Source organism: Leucoraja erinacea, chromosome 31, assembly GCF_028641065.1.
Source record: "Leucoraja erinacea ecotype New England chromosome 31, Leri_hhj_1, whole genome shotgun sequence".
Lineage (NCBI taxonomy): Eukaryota > Metazoa > Chordata > Chondrichthyes > Rajiformes > Rajidae > Leucoraja > Leucoraja erinaceus.
In genome coordinates, this window is record NC_073407.1 from 2002179 (window position 1) to 2022139 (window position 19961).

A 19961-nucleotide genomic window follows, 5' to 3' on the forward strand; every position below is an offset into this window, starting at 1 on the left:
TCAAAATACAATCAAAATGTCTGGAAATTTGTATGTAATGATTAGTGTAGAACCAGAGGGGAGATGAGAATATTTAACATAAATTACAATTGAAGACTTTTGAAAAGAATAAGATGTCAGTGAATACATCGAGTGGGCATTATAACATTCCTATCCACTTTCTAATGAGGGTAGGGTTAAAACAACTATATTATTTTCAGAGATTCTGAAAATTATTTGAATGGGTTGGCTTCAACAAGTTATTATTGACAGAAATCTCATCCAGATTCTCTGAGTATATGCCATGCATTGGGCAGCATACAACACCAGTTTTGACGCCAGTTAGATAAAATTATTTGTGCATTCACAGGCTACTCATACCGAAACAGGTCTTAGCAAAAGTGTTGGGGCCTGCTCCACTTACGCAACTTTTTCAGTGACTGTTGAAAATCCAGCGGTGACCAGAAAGTCACCACGACTCTTTGGGTGACTAGGAGACTACTCACGACCATACAGGCGACACCCTGGCGACATATGAAGCCTGTATGGCCGTGAGTAGTCACCCAAAGAGCCGTACCTTGTTCTGGCTGCCGCTGGATTTTCAACACGTTGAACATTTTCGGCGACCTGTAACGACCTATGACGTGCCAGTGGTCGCCGAAAAAGTCGAGTAAGTGGGACAGGCCCCTTAGGCAAAGAAAAGAGAAAGAGGAACTGCAGATACAGAAATCTTGAGGAAAACACAAAGTGCAGGAGTAACTCAGCAGGTCAACGTGCAGGTGACTTCCATGCCTTCCATCTCCAGTGACTCCCCGTGCTTCATCTCTTTATGCCACTCTGTCCCTTGATGCCCAATCATATGTAGGCCCCAACTCCAACCCGACCATAGATACACTAAGTGCTGGAGTAACTCAGCAGGACATGCAGCAGTATTTATTCCATCAGCCCCGTTTCTCACTCACTGCCAATAGCAAGGTATCTATCCTCCTCTGCTAGTTCACAAGTACCAGTCTTTATGCAGACATGTGTAATGCTTAACCTCACACACATCACAACATGGACCTTGTATGCAATTGAATCTTCCCAGTGGTGGACATCATACAAAATTGGCTTGTGCCTCTCCACATTGATGCTTTTATACATCTTTGCTGTAATGAAAGAGAGTCTATGTTGGTTAGTTTTTAATGGAGCCTGCATTGAACAGAGCCGGAGGTTGCACCGTCGGGAACAAAGGAGGACCCGGCGTGGGGGGAACCGCCATGGGGGGGGGAGGGGAGAGAACAAAGGAGGACTTGGCGCGGAGTGTTTTGTCAGCACCCTTTACGTGGCAACTATTTGTGTATGCAAGCAAATAATTTCACTGTGACTTGCCACATGTGACAATAAAGTATTCAATTCAACTCAGTTCAATTTAATTCAAAAAAGTGAAGATGTCAATAATTTTATTTTCCTTTATATTTTCAGTTGCCAAATTTACCAACCGCATTGAACAGAAGTGTTGCATAGATGGAATGAGGGACTTCCCATTAAAACAATCTTGCTCTGAAAGAGCAAGTAGAATCAAGTTACCTGCACCATGCAAAAGTATATTCTTAGAATGCTGCAATTATGCACAGCAGTTGCTGTCGGAGTCTTCAAACGCCCTGTCATTAGCACGAACGGGTAAGTCTTAGAATAGGGAAGATTATTTTACCTGCACATCCAGTCGAATTAAGAAATAAGCCACCAGATCCCCACGAAAGGAGGTACTATATTATTTACATTATTTAAAGCTTTATTCTGAAATCAATATATTGACCTTTCTGTAAACTACTAAAATGTTGGAGAGAATGCAATGTGTTTGAGCTGGCACTTTGAGTTATTTTTGCTTAATGTTGCATGTCAAGTAAGAGTTAAGTAATAACATACTAGTCCTGATTAAACAAAGTTGCCAGCATTGATTGACTGAGAAGCTGAGGATATCTGTAAACTCTTCCCCATCAAAATAGTCTTTGATAATCTGCTATGCAATTATTCAGAAATTCTTATGATGTATTATCTGTTTCCCATGCATCCTTTAAGCTTGCAGATGCGCTATTGCCAGTTCCCACTTATAACTTGGGGGTTCTTGGTTTCTCCAGTCACATTGAACTCACACATTTCCCTTTAAACTCACTGAAAAATGTATTATACTGCTGTGTACATTTTGGATCTCAAGAAGGGTCTCGACCCGAAACGTCACCCATTCCTTCTCTCCAGAGATGCTGCCTGTCCCGCTGAGTTACTCCAGCATTTTGTGTCTACTTTCAATTTAAACCAGCATCTGCAGTTCTTTCCTACACGAATTTAACCCGTGTTGGGTATCAATAGGAAAACATTCCAATTGTCTGGACAATGTGTCACCCTGGCACCATCAAAATACCGAAGCAGGTTAATGGAATTTGAGCATATCTACTCATTTAGTGCCTCCACTTACTTGAGGAAACTAGCTATTAATATGTATCCATCACTCTGGACCAGGCACCAGTGGTTCTGCGTTCAATCGTACACCATTTCAGGTGTTTTCACACCAGGTTTCTTTATCTCTGACATCACTATCAAGGGAAAGAACACAGCAGTTTGAAATGTCTCTCCATTGGGAAGGATGTGCACGATAACTTAATTAATTGCATAAGAACGCATTTATGTGTACATTTCAAAGTTGAGCGTGGGATGAGGTTGGTATGTACTTGGAGGTGAGGCGCTGTACTTGGAGACATTATAGATAGTGAAGATGGTTGTCAAAAATTGCAGCAGGGTCTTGATCGGTTTGGCAGATGGACTGAGAAGTGACTGATGTAATTTAATATAGAGAAATGCATTTTGGGAGCACTAACTTGGGAGAACCTACACATTGAAAAGTAGGGCTCTGGGGAGAATATGGGTGGATAGTTTATTGAAAATGGCATCTCAGGTCGAAAGGGTGGTCAAAAAGGCCTTTGGCACATTGCCCTTCTGATACTCAGTCTGAGCATTGAGTATAGAAGTTGCGAGGTCCTGTTGCAGTTGTGTAACACATTGTTGAGGTCACATTTAGAGTATGTGTTCAGTTTTGGGCGCCATGTTATAGGAAAGATGTCAAGCTGGAAATGGTTCAGAGAAAATTAACGAGGATTCTGCTAAGACTCAAGGGTCTGAGCTATAGAGAGAGGTTGAGTAGGTTAGGACTGTTCCTTAGAGCACAGGAGAATGAGGGGTGATCTTATAGAGGAGTACAAAATCATAAGAGGAATAGATTGGTTAGATGCAAAAGTTTCTTGCCCAAGGTACGGAAATCAAGACCCAGAGGACATAGGTTTAAGGTGAGAGGGGGAAATATGTAATAGGAACCAGAGGAGTAACTTTTTCACGCAAAGGTTGGTAGGTGTCGGAAGAGGTAGTTGAGGCAGGGACTATCGCAATATTTAAGAAATATTTAGACAGGTGCATGGATAGGACAGTGTAGTGTATGTTGGGTACTTGGAACTGACTCAAAAGAACTCTCAGATACAGGAGTAAACTAACAAGCTTCTTTATTGTAGGACGCCACCATGAGTCTCCTCTAGCGCATGCGACCCCTTGTACAAGACATAACATATGCTAATTACATTATATACATTACACTGCTCCCCCTTTAACTTGGAGGCGAATAACACCATTTCCAGTACATTAAATATAATTAATTAACACGCAGTTGCAAAATTATATTATCACAGTCATCTTACATTACATCCTCAGAACTGTAAACTGTATCTAAACTTAGCACTTATTTCCACTCATCTTTCTAATCACTCTAGCTCTACCTGTATCTCTGCCTCTTCCCTTTTTAAATATCCTAATCTAATTTGCAGATTTCTTCCTGTTCTTGATATTCTGCTAAAGTTAACATTTCCTCTGTTTCTGTTCCTTATTTGTAGGTGGGATCTGACACATGACTGCAGGTTTTCGTTTTTCAGTCGCTCTCTGTCGCTCAATTTCCTGGCGCTACGTATTTATCTGCTCTTGTTGTATAATGACATTCTGCAATGCATAAACATTTGTCTATTGCTCAGTGAAGGAAGCTCCATGCTGGACTATACTGAAGTGTCCTAATCACAATCGGTCCTGCATACTTTTGTCTCGACCGACAAGCCTCTCTTCTTTAGACTTTTCTGTTAACAGCTTTTTGCTCATCGTCACACATTTATTTAACCGTTCTTTGCAACGTTTAAGCCTTTTCTGCTGTTCGTCTATTTGTCTTCTTAAATCACCTTTCTGGTTATTCATCAAGAAGTAGGATCTATATTGTCCTTGCAATACAGCAGTGGCTTTGATTTGCGCTCTGTATATTTCTCTTATTACATAAGCACGGTAGTGATATTGCACTACAACTGCTGTATAAATCGGTTTGAGGAAGTCTCGCCTATATCGTTTAAGTCTTTTGTATCGTTTCTGGATCGAAATGACTGCTTGTCGCATAGCTCTGTACCGTACCCTTAATCGGTAACCACAGTATGCAGCTTGCAGAGTGACTACAGCCGCCTTTTGCATCAAGAAATGCTTTCTTGTAATGCACATTCTTATGAATGACTTAATACAGCGTGCTGCCTTGGTTTTCTCTACCAATACTCTGGCTTTGATCCCGCGGTATAAGGCCTGAATACACACCACTGCTTCTCTCAAACTCTTATACTGTCTCACTTGGACATCTCTTATCTGGCATGCTCTGTATCGTTGCTGTACCGCAATGGCAGACCAGCGTAGTTTCTTAAAATACTGACGCTGTTTATACATCTGATAATAAGTCTGTATGACCTTGACAGATTTATGCATGCCCCGCAGTTGCCTTCGAACAAGCATTCCACGGTAGGCTGCCTGAAGCAGTACAACACTTCTGCGTACCTTCATGTAAGTTTTGCGATCACTTTCCATTTGAAGATGTGCCCTATAATGGGTTTGTACTATTATAGCTGCCAATCTCATTGCCTTGTATTGACGGTATACTCTGTGCCTTCTAAATGCTGCTTGTATTACCGTTGCTGCCTTCTGTTTGTTCCGGATTTCTCTCCATACATTCATACCCCTGAATGCAGCTTGAATAGCTAGGGTTGCCCTTTGGAGGGCAATTTCCCTTTGCCTTTGACTTCTACCACTTTGCATTTGCCCTTTGCCCCTTAGCACTTGATCTGTGTCATTTTGCACTTGACTTGTGTCCATTTGCATTTGACCTTTGTCCTTTTGCACTTGACCTTGGTGCTTTGAGAGACTCTCTGCCCTCTTTAGTTCAGGCTCCTTGCCTCTGGATACCCTTGGAAGTTTTGGCGAGAAATGTGCCATTAAAGCCTCCTTACACTCCTCATACATTTTATCTGTGGGCTTTGCTGGCAGCAGTAACATACGTAAGGTTTGATAACCCTCTCTTCCTAAGCCTAATATGAACCATGCTCTCTTCTTCTCCTCTGCAGCGATATCATTGGAAATGAAACAAGCCTCCAAGACTTTGGTCCATTTCTCAAAATTACTCCCAGAATCTAATTGGGGCACATTTCCTACAATTTGAAAAGCCATGCTACCTGTTGCTATTCAGGTGCACTATCTTCTTTTCTCTCACTGTGTATTCTGCACTAGACTTAATCCTTCTACACACTAAGAAGTGATCCAGCCCACTGACTATTACTAATTCTTATAATAATAGATGTATACTATTAACCAACATTTCATGTTACTAGACATTTAGAACATTTTAACCATATTCCTGCTATGCACAGATTTACTATTATTAACAGTGACCAATGAATTACATCCAAACAGTCCCGCTTTTACTGTGAAGGAATAGTGACCAACGCATTACATTCTACAGTCCTGCTTTTACTTTGATGGGTTTCACCGGTTCAGCTTGTCGGCCTATGGACTCCAGTGCCTTCTCGACCTCTCGAGCTGTCCCCACCGGTACTTTTGCTGCTGGCCTCGCCAGACCTCCACTTTTGCTGCTTTTGCTGGCTCCTCCGGCTTCACCCTTACTTTTGCTGCCGCTGGCTCACTGCCAAGTCGACTACTGCTAGTTACTGCTGCTAGTTCCCGCTTTTCTCGCGCGGACCCGCTTCTCCCGCGACCGGGCTTTCTCCACTTTCTGCTCACGACCGGGCTGACTCTACTCCCGACTGAAGTGTTTGAGTGCTGTCCTGCTTCTCTAGTGCGGACCCACTCTTTGCTCGGGACTGGACTTCCTCTCACGTCCGGGCTTTCCCCCTCGGCCAGTCCGCTGCTCTTGCGCGGCCGGATCCTCTCTTCTGCTCACGGTCGGGCTGACTCTGCTCCCGACCAGGCTTTCTCTGCTCACGGCCGTCTCTTGCGACCGGGCTTTCTCTCACGACTGGTCCGTTTTTCACGCGTGGCCGGGCTTTTTTTTTCTCGCTGCTGGTCCGCGTCTCACGCGGCCGGCTTTCTCCCTTGACTGGGCTGACTCTTCTCCCAGCCGGGCTGACTCCGTTTCGTCGGTGGCTTCACTGGACCTGTCCGTGACCTACCCGGTACTAGGCCCTCACTCGACGTCGTTGGCGGCTCCTGGGCCTGGCTGTGGGCTACACAGCCCTGGAAAACGTATGAAGTCGGTGGCAGCTGCTGGGCCTCTTCTGCCCCTTTGCCTTGGCTACACAGCCCTGGAAAATGTTCCAGGTAAGTTGACACCGTCGCTGTCCTGCTGGTTAGGCTTCCAGCTTTCGGCTGCTTTCTTCGGTGACACTTACTTACTGCCCCACTTGTTTTCCTTGCTTCCTGTTCCGACCTTTCTTTTCTTTGGCGCTAATCCAAAACCGTTTGGCGCCAAATCTTGTGGCTTGGTGCCGTTCCACTTTGTTTCCAAACACAACCTTATTTTTTTCTGACAGTCCTTTTTCTTTCCTTTTCTGTTCTTTTATCCTCTTCGTGCTGTTGTTGTGTGTTTTGGTGTAACAATTTACCTAAAACTTATACAAAGACTATTCAGCTTGAGGAATTTGACAAAAGGAAAACTCAGTCTAAAATGAGAAACAATTCGAAGGACGACATCTTGCCACGTAGACACAACATAGAGATAGCGTGACAAAACTAGCCGACTTGTACAGCTGATGTTTTAAATGCAGTCCCCGGCATAAAGGGATCTGCAGGCCTCTCTTGTCCCGCTCGCAAACAACTGCGTATCTACAGTTCAAACTGTTAAACAATCCTGTGTGTTTCAAAACAGTCCTGCGGGTGAGTTCACAAACTCTATCCCATCCTCGTCGCCAATTGTAGTGTATTTTGGGTACTTGGAACTGACTCAAAAGAACTCTCAGATACAGGAGTAAACTAACAAGCTTCTTTATTGTAGGACGCCACCATGAGTCTCCTCTAGCGCATGCGTCCCCTCGCACAAGACATAACATATGCTAATTACATTATATACATTACAGACAAGTTTAGAGAGATATGGACCAAACGTAGGCAGGTGTGACAAATGCAGATGGGACATGTTGGCCAGTGTGGGCAAGTGAGGCTGAAGGGCCTGTTTCCACACTGTATGAATCTGACTCTATTTCTGTTTTAACTGAACATGGAATAGAAGAAGGTGATTTAGCTTGTTGAGACATTTATGATGGTTGATCTTTTCAGATGGTTGATCAATGCTTTGTTATCGAAGGTAGACACAAAATGCTGGAGTAATGCACAAAAATAATTTTGCATTTTTTTAGTATTCATTCATTGTATTTTAACTTATTAAGTATGGAAGCTATCTGAGGAAATGTGTGGTGTTATGCCTGTCTTGAAGCTGTTGTGGCACTGTAATTTCCTGTAAAGGATTATTAAAGGATCATTAAAAAAATAAATTAAAAAAATAAATAAATAAATAAATAACTCAGCGGGACAGGCAGCATCTCTGGAGAGAAGGAATGGGTGACGTTTCGGGTTGAGACCCTTCCTCTTTAATGCTTTGACCTCACTTGCTTGCTATTGCTGAATATCTGAAGTTTCAAATAGAAAAATCTTTTCTTTGAAATTGTTAACTGACTGAACATCCATAGGCTTTTGAGGGAGCAATTTCCATGGTTCCACTGCTCTTTGGGTGGGAAAAAAGTTCATCCTCTTTTCATCCCTAAATATATTTGGACTATTTGATATATAAGAGACCATTATTCTGGATTCCTTACTGGATTATATCTTAATGTATATAACGCATATCAAGAATACATCAAACTGTTAAAATGAAATTTCTATTTCTTGTTCACATCTTCATTACTTTTTTTTCAATCCCAAAACCAGAACTGAACAATAAGTTTGAATTGGAGCCACCAAAAATCCGCAGTTATTTTCCAGAGAGTTGGCTGTGGGAGGTTCATGAAATTTCACAAAGGTACTTTATGCATTACTGTTCTATACAGAGATGTTACCATGCAACCTAGAATTGAATTCTACAAGTCACAGTCTGCTGAGAGAACACACGTTGGATATCAGGTTTTTATTTAAATATCACACAAAACTTAAACACAATGACCTCTCACAACTCGGAATGTTCTTTGGATTATTGATCAAAAAGTAATCGCCTTATATTGAGCTTTCACGGTTTAAAATTATTGTGCATCTTTCATTTTTCTTACGTGTTTTTTGTTACAAAACCAGTTTCTCATAATTAATGATCCATCATAAGGCTTTCTTTCTTCATAGATTTTAATTCTGACACTTCTGTTCTCCTTTCAACTTATTTTTCCTTCAATTACTTCTACATCTTTTGTGAACAAGAAAAAGATCACTGGTTACAAAGATCACAGCTGCTCACTGATCGCTGTGAAGAGGAATGTGGTAATAACAAAGCATTTTTGTCTCATGCATTATGGTATTGTCTTTGTATGTCAATCACAATACATCAGAGTGAAAATATCAGTCAGTCAGAACGTATCCTTTTTTGATAAAATAGTGACAAAGAATGTGCAAGCAAAAATCTGGATGGAAATATTATTGCACAGGCAACAGCAGACATGGCACTCCGAAAGTGCAAACGTTTGGCTGAGGAAGGATAAAACTATTCTATTCAAATATAAATATTCTGTGTCAAAAGATGACAACAAGATTACTGGGGTAGTGGGCTGTGAGGAATGCTGTCAAAGTATACAGTGCATTCAGAATGTATTCAGACCCCTGCACTATTTCCGCATTATGTTACGTTATAGCCTTATTCTAAAATGGATTAAATTCTTTTTTGTATCATCAATCTACACACAATACCCCATACTAAAAAAGCAAAAACAGATGTTTAGAAATGTTTGCAAAGTAATTCAAAAGAAATAACTGAAATATCACATTTATGTAAGTATTCAGACCCTTAACTCAGTACTTTGTTGAGGCACGTTTGGCAGCAATTACAGCCTCAAGTCTTCTTGGGTATGACGCTACAAGCTTGGCACACCTATATGTGGGTAATTTCTCCCTTTCTTCTCTGCAGACCCTCTAAGGTAGGTATGGTATTGGCCAGGTGATGAGCGGTGCCTGGTTTCCTCCAGACATGACGCTTGGCATTCAGGCCAAATAATTCAATCTTGGTTTCTTCAGACCAGAGAATCTTGTTTCTCATGCCTTTTGGCAAACTCCAAGCAGGCTGTCATGTGCCTTTTACTGAGGAGTGGCTTCCGCCTACCATAAAGGCCTGATTGGAGTAGTGCTGCGGACATAGTTGGCCTCCTGGAAGGTTCGGGAGCTCTGTCAGAGTGACCATTGGGTTCTTGGTCACCTCCCTGACCAAGACCCTTCTCCCCCGATTGCTCAGTTTGGCCGGGCGGCCAGCTCTATGAAGAGTCCTGGTGATTCCCAAGTTCTTCCATTTAAGAATGACGAAGGCCACTGCTCTTCGGGACCTGCAAAGCAACAGAAATTGTTTTATACCCTTTCCTAGATCTGTGTCTCGACACAATCCTGTCTTGGAGGTCTATGGACAATTCCTTTGTCATCATGGCTTGGTTTTTGCTTTTACCACTGGTGGACTTCAATCAAGTTGTAAAAACATCTCAAGGATAATCAATGGAAACAGGATGAACTTAAGCTCAAAGGTACACAAAAAAGCTGGAGAAACTCAGCGGGTGCAGCAGCATCTATGGAGCGAGGGAAAGCATAAAGTTCCTCGGTGTGCAGATAACGGACAACCTCACCTGGTCCAGGAACACCACTGGGACCGTCAAACGGGCCCATCAGCGACTGTACTTCCTGAGGAAACTAAAACAGGCCTCACTCCCCACCAACATCCTCAGGACTTTCTACAGGGGCACGGTGGAGTCTGTACTCACGTACTGCATCAATACGTGGTACTGCACCTGCAAGGACTGCTTAGTGGGAAGGAAGGCTGCTGAGGGTCGAGTGAGGGGAAGATAACGGGAGAGGATTATTGGCGTCCAAGCTTACCCTCGGAGGAAACTAAAACAGAGAGCCTGTCAGGGACTGCAACCAGGTCACTGTTCCAGAGCAACAGAATGAACTTAAGCTCAAGTGCAGATAACACACCTCACCTGGTACACAAAAAAGCTGGAGAAACTCAGCGGGTGCAGCAGCTGCATCTATAGAGCGAGGGAAGGGTATAGGCAGACGTTTCGGCGTCCCCTACCCTCGACAAGAACCCTGTCTTTGCAGGACTGCACCCCCTCCACACCACCTGGATCTCTTGCATCAGGCAAGAGATATCGAAGCATCAAAGCCCGGACTACGAGGCTGCTAAACAGCTGTCCTACCACAGGCTGTGAGCAAACAGTCACTCTGCACTCACAGTCACTTGACTTGACTCTGCGGCTGGCACGGACACTTTAATAACTGGCACTGGCCACTTAAATCAGCGGCCCCGGACATTTTTTTATGATTGGTTTACTGTATTTTAACATTGTGTTTTTTTTACCTGATTTTAACTATTTATTCTGTTCCATCAGGGACTGGATTGTTTTTTTTAGTGTTACTATGTGAGAAGTGTTTTAAATTTCATGTGCGAGGCTCCGCTATTCACTGGGAAACGTCTTTTCATTTTACACTGTACTTGTTGCTTGCAAGATGACAATAAAGGTTGATTGATTGATTGATTGATTGAAATAGGCAACGTTTCGGGCCGAAACCCTTCTTCAGACTTAACCTTCTTCAGAACTTAAGCTCAATTTTGAGTGTCATAGCAAAGGGTCTGAATACTTATGTAAATGTAATATTTCAGTTATTTATTTTTAATTATTTTGCAAAAAATTATAAACACCTATTTTCACTTCTTCATTCTGGGGTATTGTGTGTAGATTGATGCTAAAAAAAATAACAATCCATTTTAAAATAAGGCTGTAACGTAACAAAATGTGGAAAAAGTGAAGGGGTCTGAATACTTTCTGAATGCACTGTAGATCAGCTACAGAAATGGGCTGAGAAATGGCAGATACGATTTGTCCAAGGTCAAATGTAAGTATGCTTGTTCTCATAGGTCAGTGCATTGAGTATAAGAGTCAGGAAGTCATGATACAACTTTATTGGACTTTGGTCTGGCTGCATTTGGAGTTTTGTGTGCTCCAATTCTGGTCACTCCAGGAAGGATGTGGAGGCTTTCAAATCGGTTTTACCAGAATGATGCCTGGGATTGGGTGGCATTAGCTACGTGGAAAAATGGACAGACTTCAAGTTCAAGTTCAAGTTAGTTTATTGTCATGTGTCCCTGTATAGGACAATGAAATTCTTGCTTTGCTTAAGCACACAGAAAAAAAAAATAGTAGGCATTTACTACAAAACAGATAAATGTGTCCATATACCATGATATAAATATATACACACATGAATAAATAAACTGGTAAAGTGCAAATAACAGATAATGGGTTATTAATAATCAGAGTTTTGTCTGAGCCAGGTTTAATAGCCTGATGGCTGTGAGGAAGTAGCTATTCCTGAACCTGGTTGTTGCAGTCTGCAGGCTCTTGTACCTTCTACCTGAAGGTAGCAGGGAGATGAGTGTGTGGCCAGGATGGTGTGGGTCTTTGAATGATACTGCCAGCCTTTTTGAGGCAGCGACTGCGATAAATCCCCTCGATGGAAGGAAGGTCAGAGCCGATGATGGACTGGGCAGTGTTTACTACTTTTTGTAGTCTTCTCCTCTCCAGGGTGCTCAAATTGCCGAACCAAGCCACGATGCAACCGGTTAGCATGCTCTCTACTGTGCACCTGTAGAAGTTAGAGAGAGTCTTCCTTGACTTGTTCCTTGAATTGTTTTCTCTGGAATGCCAAAGGTTACAGAGAGACCTAATTGAAGTATAAAAAATTATGAGGGACATAGATAGGATAGACTGTCAGAATCATTTTCCCAGGATAGAAAATCAAATACCAGAGGACATAGATTCAAGGTGAGAGGAGCAAATGTAAAGCAGATGTGTGGGGATAGTTTTTTACACAGAAAGTGGTGAGTGGTGGTGGTTGAAGCAGATACATTAGTTTAAAATACTTTTGATTAGACATATGGATATGAAGAGAATTATTGCATATGGGTTATACGCAGGTAGGTGAGTGATGGCCTTAGCATCATATTTGGTGAAGACATTGTGGGCCGAAAGGCCTGTTCTTGTGCTGAACTGCTCCATGTCTAAAAACCAATGTGCTAGAAAAAAAATTCAGAAGTTAAGGCAACAACTATGGAAAGAGACCAGTTTATGGTACAGATCGGAAATCTGATAGTCCTTAACCTGCATGTTTTTCCAGTATTTTCCAACTTCAAATTTCCACCATTTGCATTTTTGTACATTTTCAGTCATTCATTATATCTTGTTTAACAGTAACCCTCTTCATTTCATTTCAACACACAAATTACCTTTAATGCATCAACACTTTCTCAATTCAATAGTCAATTTTAACAAGATAGTGAGAAACTCCACATATTTTCAACTACATACATTAATATTTGTAGATTTATAAAAATGGCCAATTCATGTTACAAATAAGGCAATATTATCCAATCCAAAATAATTATAACAGTAATCCTCCAGTCCAAACAATTTAGATTATGGACAGAATAGATTATAGAATTGATTTTGCCTGTGCAAATGCATTTAAAATGTTATATTGTTTTTTTTTAATAAAGGTTTATGTAATTTGCATTTTACATTTTTAAAAGATATCTGGTTTATTTGTAGCATTTGTTTACATTGGTGAAAGTTTTTTGAAGAGGAACTTGCTGAAGTTTTCAGATGTTTTTAGCATATTAGAAATCTGCACTGTTGTTACATTTATTTAATCAATTCACTATTTAAAAACCATGCTTGACAAATAGTCTTCATTCCATCCAATTTAGCGTTGAAGAATTTCATTTAAGAGACTGATACAAATTTTACTTCGGAGTCACGTGAGTGACTACGTGAAGAAGCCCCGTTCAGCCACACGTGCGTCATTACGTCAGACGCATTGGTGCAGGCGACCGGTTGGGGGCAGCAGGAGCTCCTCCAGCCCGGTAAGTTTTAAACCTCAGTTATGCTTGTTTGTTCCAAAGGCTTCCAGCTGGAGGATTCACGAGGCCCGACGAGGGAACCAGCTATGGGCTGTGGGGAAACCCCGGTTCTTGCTGCAGGAGCAGATAGCTGGGGAATGTCGGGTGTCACGAAGTCGGTCGCTGACGGGTGGTCAGTGGCTTCCAGGCGCTCCGGGTGCTGGGAGGGTTTCCGTCCGATAGGCACAGAGACGCTGGGGTTCCCGTGGAGGGGACCTCCAGTAGGCCGGGTGCCGGGAGGGCGTTCCCTCCGATAATAAAGATTAATGCTGGGGTTCCCGGGGAAGGGGACCTGCAGTAGACCGGGGGTCGGGAAGGTTTCCCTCCAATATAAATATTAATGCTGGGGTTCCCATGGAGGGGACCTCTAGTAGACCGGGTGTCGGGAGGGTTTTCACCCGATATAATATAGATGCCGGTGTCGGGAGGTTTTTCCCCGATGATGTATACATAGATTCTGCGATTCCCGGTAGGGAAATCCAGTAGTTATGCTGCGGGTTTCAGACTGCAGGGTTCCCACAGGGAAGGGGTTGGGGCACACTGACTGGCTGAGTGAATGTTACATAATAGTCGCTCAAGAACATTCATACAATGCTCGGCACGTCTCTTAGCGCAATCCAGGACTGTTGTCCGGCCCTGAGCTTTGCGTGGGATTGACGATGGCAAAGGCCTAAACGGACCGGAACGGTCAGCCCTGGTGCCGGTAGGGGTTTTCTCTCCGGTAATATATATGGGATTCCCGGGGAAATCCACCAGCCCAGACCGCAGAGGTCCCCAAGATATGGGGTAAATCGACCCAAGTGGTCAGTCCTGGTGCCGGAAGGGTTCCCTTCCGGTAAAATGAATAATGTGGAGGTTGACCAGGATGGAGCCTTATTGAGAGGAGGCTCAAGATAGATACACCCTAACACAGGAGTTGTGTCAGTGCGGGACTATGGGAAAGTCTGCGCTAGCAGCAGGGCTGCTTAAAGGGGATGCTGAGTCTATGGCAGTGTTGGGCAGATGGGAGAGCCCGTGCCAGCAGTGCCTTGTAACAGCGTTGCATAATGGGGATGCCGAGTCTATGGCAGTGCCGGCCTATTGCTCTAGGCCGCGTCAGCAGCGCCTTGTAATAGGGCTGCTTAAATGTATGGCAGCAGCACCTGTAGAAGGGCTGCATGATGTCTCCCTCATGGAGGTGAGCTTACCGGGGCATTTTCAGACCCTGAAGGGTGGGCCTGTTGGAGAGGCCGCACCAGCAGCACCTTGTAGTAGGGCTGCTTAATGTCTCCCTTATGGAAGAGGAGAACATGCCGGGTCAGTGTAAATCTGATGCCAAGGCTGAGGGTATAGCGTGGAGCATACCTCAAGGAATGAAGGGCACATGTCACAGGTACGATTCCTGGCAGGAAGGTTGCCATCCCAACACAATGCAGTGAACACCGCTATCAGGGGACGTTAGAGCCACCCGCCGAATCTTCTATTCAGGTAAGACCTATTCCACAGGCAAAATCTGAAGGACGAAGCATAAACTGTTGGATCAATTAGGCCAACGACGGGTAAGGATTCATAGTTTAGGGGAAAACGCACCCCACGGCTTCATCGGCAGGAAGCGGTTCACTGAAGCTGGTAGCAGCATTAAAGCTGACCGGAGTTACTCTACAACTAAGTGACCACGAACAAGTTGGTAAGATTTACAATTGGTTGTGCAATACACAAATAATTGAGACATTGTAATCTACTCAGAGGTATTTTAACCAGGTAAACTGGACATTACTAGTATTCCAAGAAGGTTGGAATTTGGCCAGAAGAGTGTTGAGCCAGGTCCAGTATTTTAGCCAAGTTTGCCTTCAAGACAGGCTCGGAGATATGGGGAATTGTCTTTCAAGTCAAGGTCAGAATTATGGCAAGAGTTGTCTTGGGACATTTGAGAATTATCGGAACCGGGCCAGTTGCCGTTCAGGGCAGACTCAAAATTATGGCAGGCGTGGCCTGTTCATTATGAAAGAAGGGTGATCAAACAGATTTCATAGGGTTTTCCATGTGCAATGATCATCACAGATATTTGGAGTCATTGCTATGATGAGGCAATTTAACAGTATGATAACAATAAATCATTCAAAGGTCTACAAAAACACTTGTGATGTATTGTCTGGATTATATTTTGACGCTGTATTTGGCTAAAATCCAATGTTTCAGTCTCAAGCTACTTGAGAATTTGTTCTCTCCTATCCAGTTAAATTAGGTTGTTATCAAATGGATAGTTGGCCTGTGACTCTGCCCTGTGAAGCAGTTTCTATTCATTAGACTAACTGGCAATGTAATAGATGTGATGCAGTTGTGCAAGTGGGAGAACTGACAGCATGCTTAAAGGGCCATGAAGGTCATTGATAATACAACTGCCATTACCAGCTGAAGCTAATAAAGTCACTATGATGGACAAACAGTATTCAGCATTGCTCCAGTAGTTGATCAATAAATATGTCATTATATTGCAAAATGATGCTATGGCTTAAGGTGGAAAAATGCAAATGTCATCTCTAGTTGGAGGTGTAGGAGATTTGCATGAGTTATTAACTCTTCAGTATTGGCATCAACTATCTATAGACCCTAAGTGTATTTTATAGGTTAAAGAGTGATTGAGTGAATATGCATAGGTGCATGCTCAACTTCATGTTGATACACTATGATGTGGCATATGATAAGCACGAGGGTGCAATCAGGTAAAAGATCCTGTAAAAGGTACATAATCTCATTTGCCACTGGAGTATCATTAAGTACAGATCAATGACAACACAGAATGGGACCACACAGTATTTATGAAATTCTGATTCAATGCAACACCGAATATGGATATGCTGTTTTCATGCTAATTCAAAGGTTGCAAACCTGTGTGGCATAATAGTGGCAAAAGATACATTCTCGCTACAAGCATGAGGAATGGTCTATTATGTCTTCCTCCATTTTGCTTTATGAGTCGGGTCTTGAAATAAAGTCATCAGGAGCCGCTTTAGGTTCCAGCTGTGGAATTGGCCTATGCAGTTTGATTCCCGATTTGTCGGGGATAATAATAATGCAACCTTATATGGTTATTTTAAACATAACTTGCTGATTCAGCCTGTGGCTCGGGAAATCAGCCGTTGCATGATAAAATCAATAGATGTTCCACAGATTCTCAATAGACTGCTTACGGCTTGGGTTGTCACGCCTATTTTTGCATGTATTCACAGTGCTGGAATGGTACCAAATAGCGGTACTTTGCTGCTTCAGGAGATGGGAAGCGTTTGTTTAATGCTCATGTTACATTTATAATAGTACAGATTCTGAGCTATTGCAGTTCATTTAAATGGAATTGGACAATATTGAGTTATAGGGTCATTAACTGTGCCAAGGGGCTTTCCATCAGACTTACTACAGCTAACAAGATCCAAGTTGTTGGGTTCACCTCTGATATCGAGTTAGTAAAGGATACCTGTTACACAAGTTTCCCAGGATAAGTACAATGCAGTATGGGAGATTGACATTGTGTTAACACTATTTCACAGGGGGTTCCAGCTACATTCTTAGCTTTGATCGGACCTCATTAGGTAGTTATCCTCCTGGATCTGGTTAGCGCAACAGGTCACTCGCTACATTATTACGACAGGAGAGGATGATTACATCTGCAAATATATGCATAGTATTTTATGCTATAATTAATTTAAGCAGAGCAGTAGGGGTTTCAGGTCTCAAAATAGTTCAAGACATACACAGGGACCTTTCGTTATGTGGGGACACACATATACAACAATACGTCAAGGTCACCAAGAGCCTTTGAGACCCTGAGCTAACGATGATTGTTAGTTACAAAAGACGTTATAAGAACCTATCTGCTCAGATCTTGCTAGGTGTTAAAACGGAGTTGAGTTATGCAGGAGTAGATACTGATCCGGATCTCACTCCACCAGGGCTGCTATAACAGCAGCAGTAAGGGTTAATTACGTTCCACTGGACCACATCCTAACGGCTGTAGCGTGGTCAAACAAACATATTCAAACATGTTATAATAACCCGTTGCCAGACTAGGGGTATTTCTCAATTTTATTTTATGTTCTGTTATAGGTTCCATCCGGATGAGAGATGTGACTATTGTTATTGCTTATTTAACAGCATCAGCATGTTTAAACCTATGTCATGACTGTATGCATTATGAATGTTTTCCCTCATTTATCAATGGGGCAGTTGTGGTTGTGTAGACTTGTTTCTCACGGCATGAAATCACAGAGCTTTGAACTCTTCACGTAGTCACTCATGTGACTCCGAAGTAAAATAGTAAGATTAAACGGGAACTTACCAGTTTGAAGTTTGATCTTTATTTTATGAGGAGTTACGATGAGGGATTACGTGCCCTCTGCTCCCAGCCCTCATTAAGATCATCTGGTAGTTCTAGTCTTCTTTCATCTTACTATCATACTGCAATCACTATTATCTGTGATTTCACACCGCTGCTTTGAAGATTGACGCACGTGCGGCTGAACGGGGCATCTTCACGTAATCCCACATCGTAACTCCTCATAAAATAAAGATCAAACTTCAAACTGGTATGTTCTCGTTTAATCTTACTATTACTCCACACAAATGTGATAACAGCAGTTTTTCTTCAGCTCTAAAATGTCCTTAGATATTGAACAAAGATGCATAATACAGCACCAGGCAATGAAGAATGTCCTGCGGGAATGATGTGAGATGAATAATCTGAATACCTGAGTAAATGATCTAGGATATAAACAAAACTCCTGCAGATTTTCTAATGGTTTGTTTAATGCAGGAGATTTCAGCTATTTTGCCATTTTCAAATGACTGAGTTGAGAGCATCAGATACAATACTTTACCAGGAGCAATGCTGTTCAACATTCAGCTGGATAATATAATGTACTTGGAACTTTGTGCGCACTTCAAACTCTTGACACAGATGAAGTAGACAAGTGTTCCGATCCTAATTGCATAAAATTGACATGGTTGGAACTCAAATATTCACTGGCTTCTGGATTTTCTATTTCAACATCTCTTTAATTCTTTTCAAGTCCCCAAGATAATTCACAAATAATACGTTAAGAAAATGTAATGAGTAAATAAGAAGTAAACGGCAACAAGCCACATAAACTCTTGACACGACAAATGAAAAAACGGGAAAAGGAGCATACGATTCCAAAAATTAGGTCAGATAAAGGGGAATTGATAACACTACCCAAAGATATTAATAACAGATTTGCTCAATTCTACCAAAATTTATATACATCAAAAACAGCAACAGATAGTATTAAAATAACAATTTTTTTGGAAAAGTATAATCTCCCAAAACTTATTGTGATGGAACAGGAAGAATTAGGAGCTCAAATTTCAATTAATGAAATAGAAGAGTCAATAAAGTCTTTGAAGAATGGTAAAACACCAGGATGGATTTAGCAATGAATTCTATAAAAAATGTTATAAATCATTTCTTCACGTCTACAGAAACTTTACACATATGCATTCAAAGAACAGAATCTACCAGAAACGCTAGCAGAGTCAACTATAACACTAATACCTAAAAAGGATAAAGATCTAGAAGAACCCGGGTCATACAGAGCCATTGCATTATTAAATACTGATCAGAAAATATTAGCCAAAACCTTAGCAAGAAGACTAAGTAAATATGTTAGTAAATTAATAAACCCGGATCAAACGGGGTTTATACCTAAGAGACATTTATTTAATAATTTGAGACGTCTCTTTAACATAATGTATTTAGATAAGATAGAAGAGGAGGACTTATCAATTATTTAATTGGATGCAGAAAAAACATTTGATCAGGTGGAATGGGAATAGCTATTTAAAGTATTACAAAAATTTCAAATGGGAGATAATTTTATCCTATGGATAAAATTACTATATGATAAGCCCACGGCTAGAATACTGATTAATAACATTTTATCCCCAAAATTTCAACTATCCAGGGGCAATAGACAGGGATGTGCCTTATCACCCCTTCTATTTGCCCTGGTGATAGAGCCCTTAGCAGAAAATATAAGAATGCACCCTAATATTCACGGTTACAATACTAAAAACTCTAATAATAAAATATAATTATATGCAGACTATGAATTATTATACATTACAAAATCACAAATTAGCATACCAAATTTATTCAACTTAATAGAATACTTTGGTTCCTTTTCAGGATATAGAATAAATTGGAATAAAAGCGAAATAATGACGATAAAACCTCAAGACTCAACACATCTTTTAAAATACCCTTTAGAATTACTACGGAAAGATTTAACTATTTATGTATTCAAATTACCAGAAAATATAAAGCTCTATTTAACGCAAATTACCCACCCTTACTTACTAAATTACAAACGTCGATCCAATTTTGGAAAACACTACCGATGTCTTTCATAGGCAGAATAAATGCCATTAAAATGATTTTTCTTCCACAAATACTGTATTTATTCCAATCACTACCTACATACACACCTAAAAACTTTTTTTTTTTAATTGACTCATACATTACAAATTT

General features: G+C 41.5%; 1 protein-coding gene across 1 annotated transcript in view; it reads left to right on the plus strand.

Annotated features, from left to right (window-relative positions):
* c5 (complement component 5) overlaps positions 1–19961 on the plus strand; it is a 148573-nt gene that overhangs the window by 51468 nt on the left and 77144 nt on the right. Inside the window, exons 11-12 of the mRNA XM_055659724.1 lie at positions 1444–1641; positions 8233–8323. Coding sequence (XP_055515699.1) covers positions 1444–1641; positions 8233–8323 — 289 coding nt within the window. The remainder of the gene's footprint in view (positions 1–1443; positions 1642–8232; positions 8324–19961) is intronic.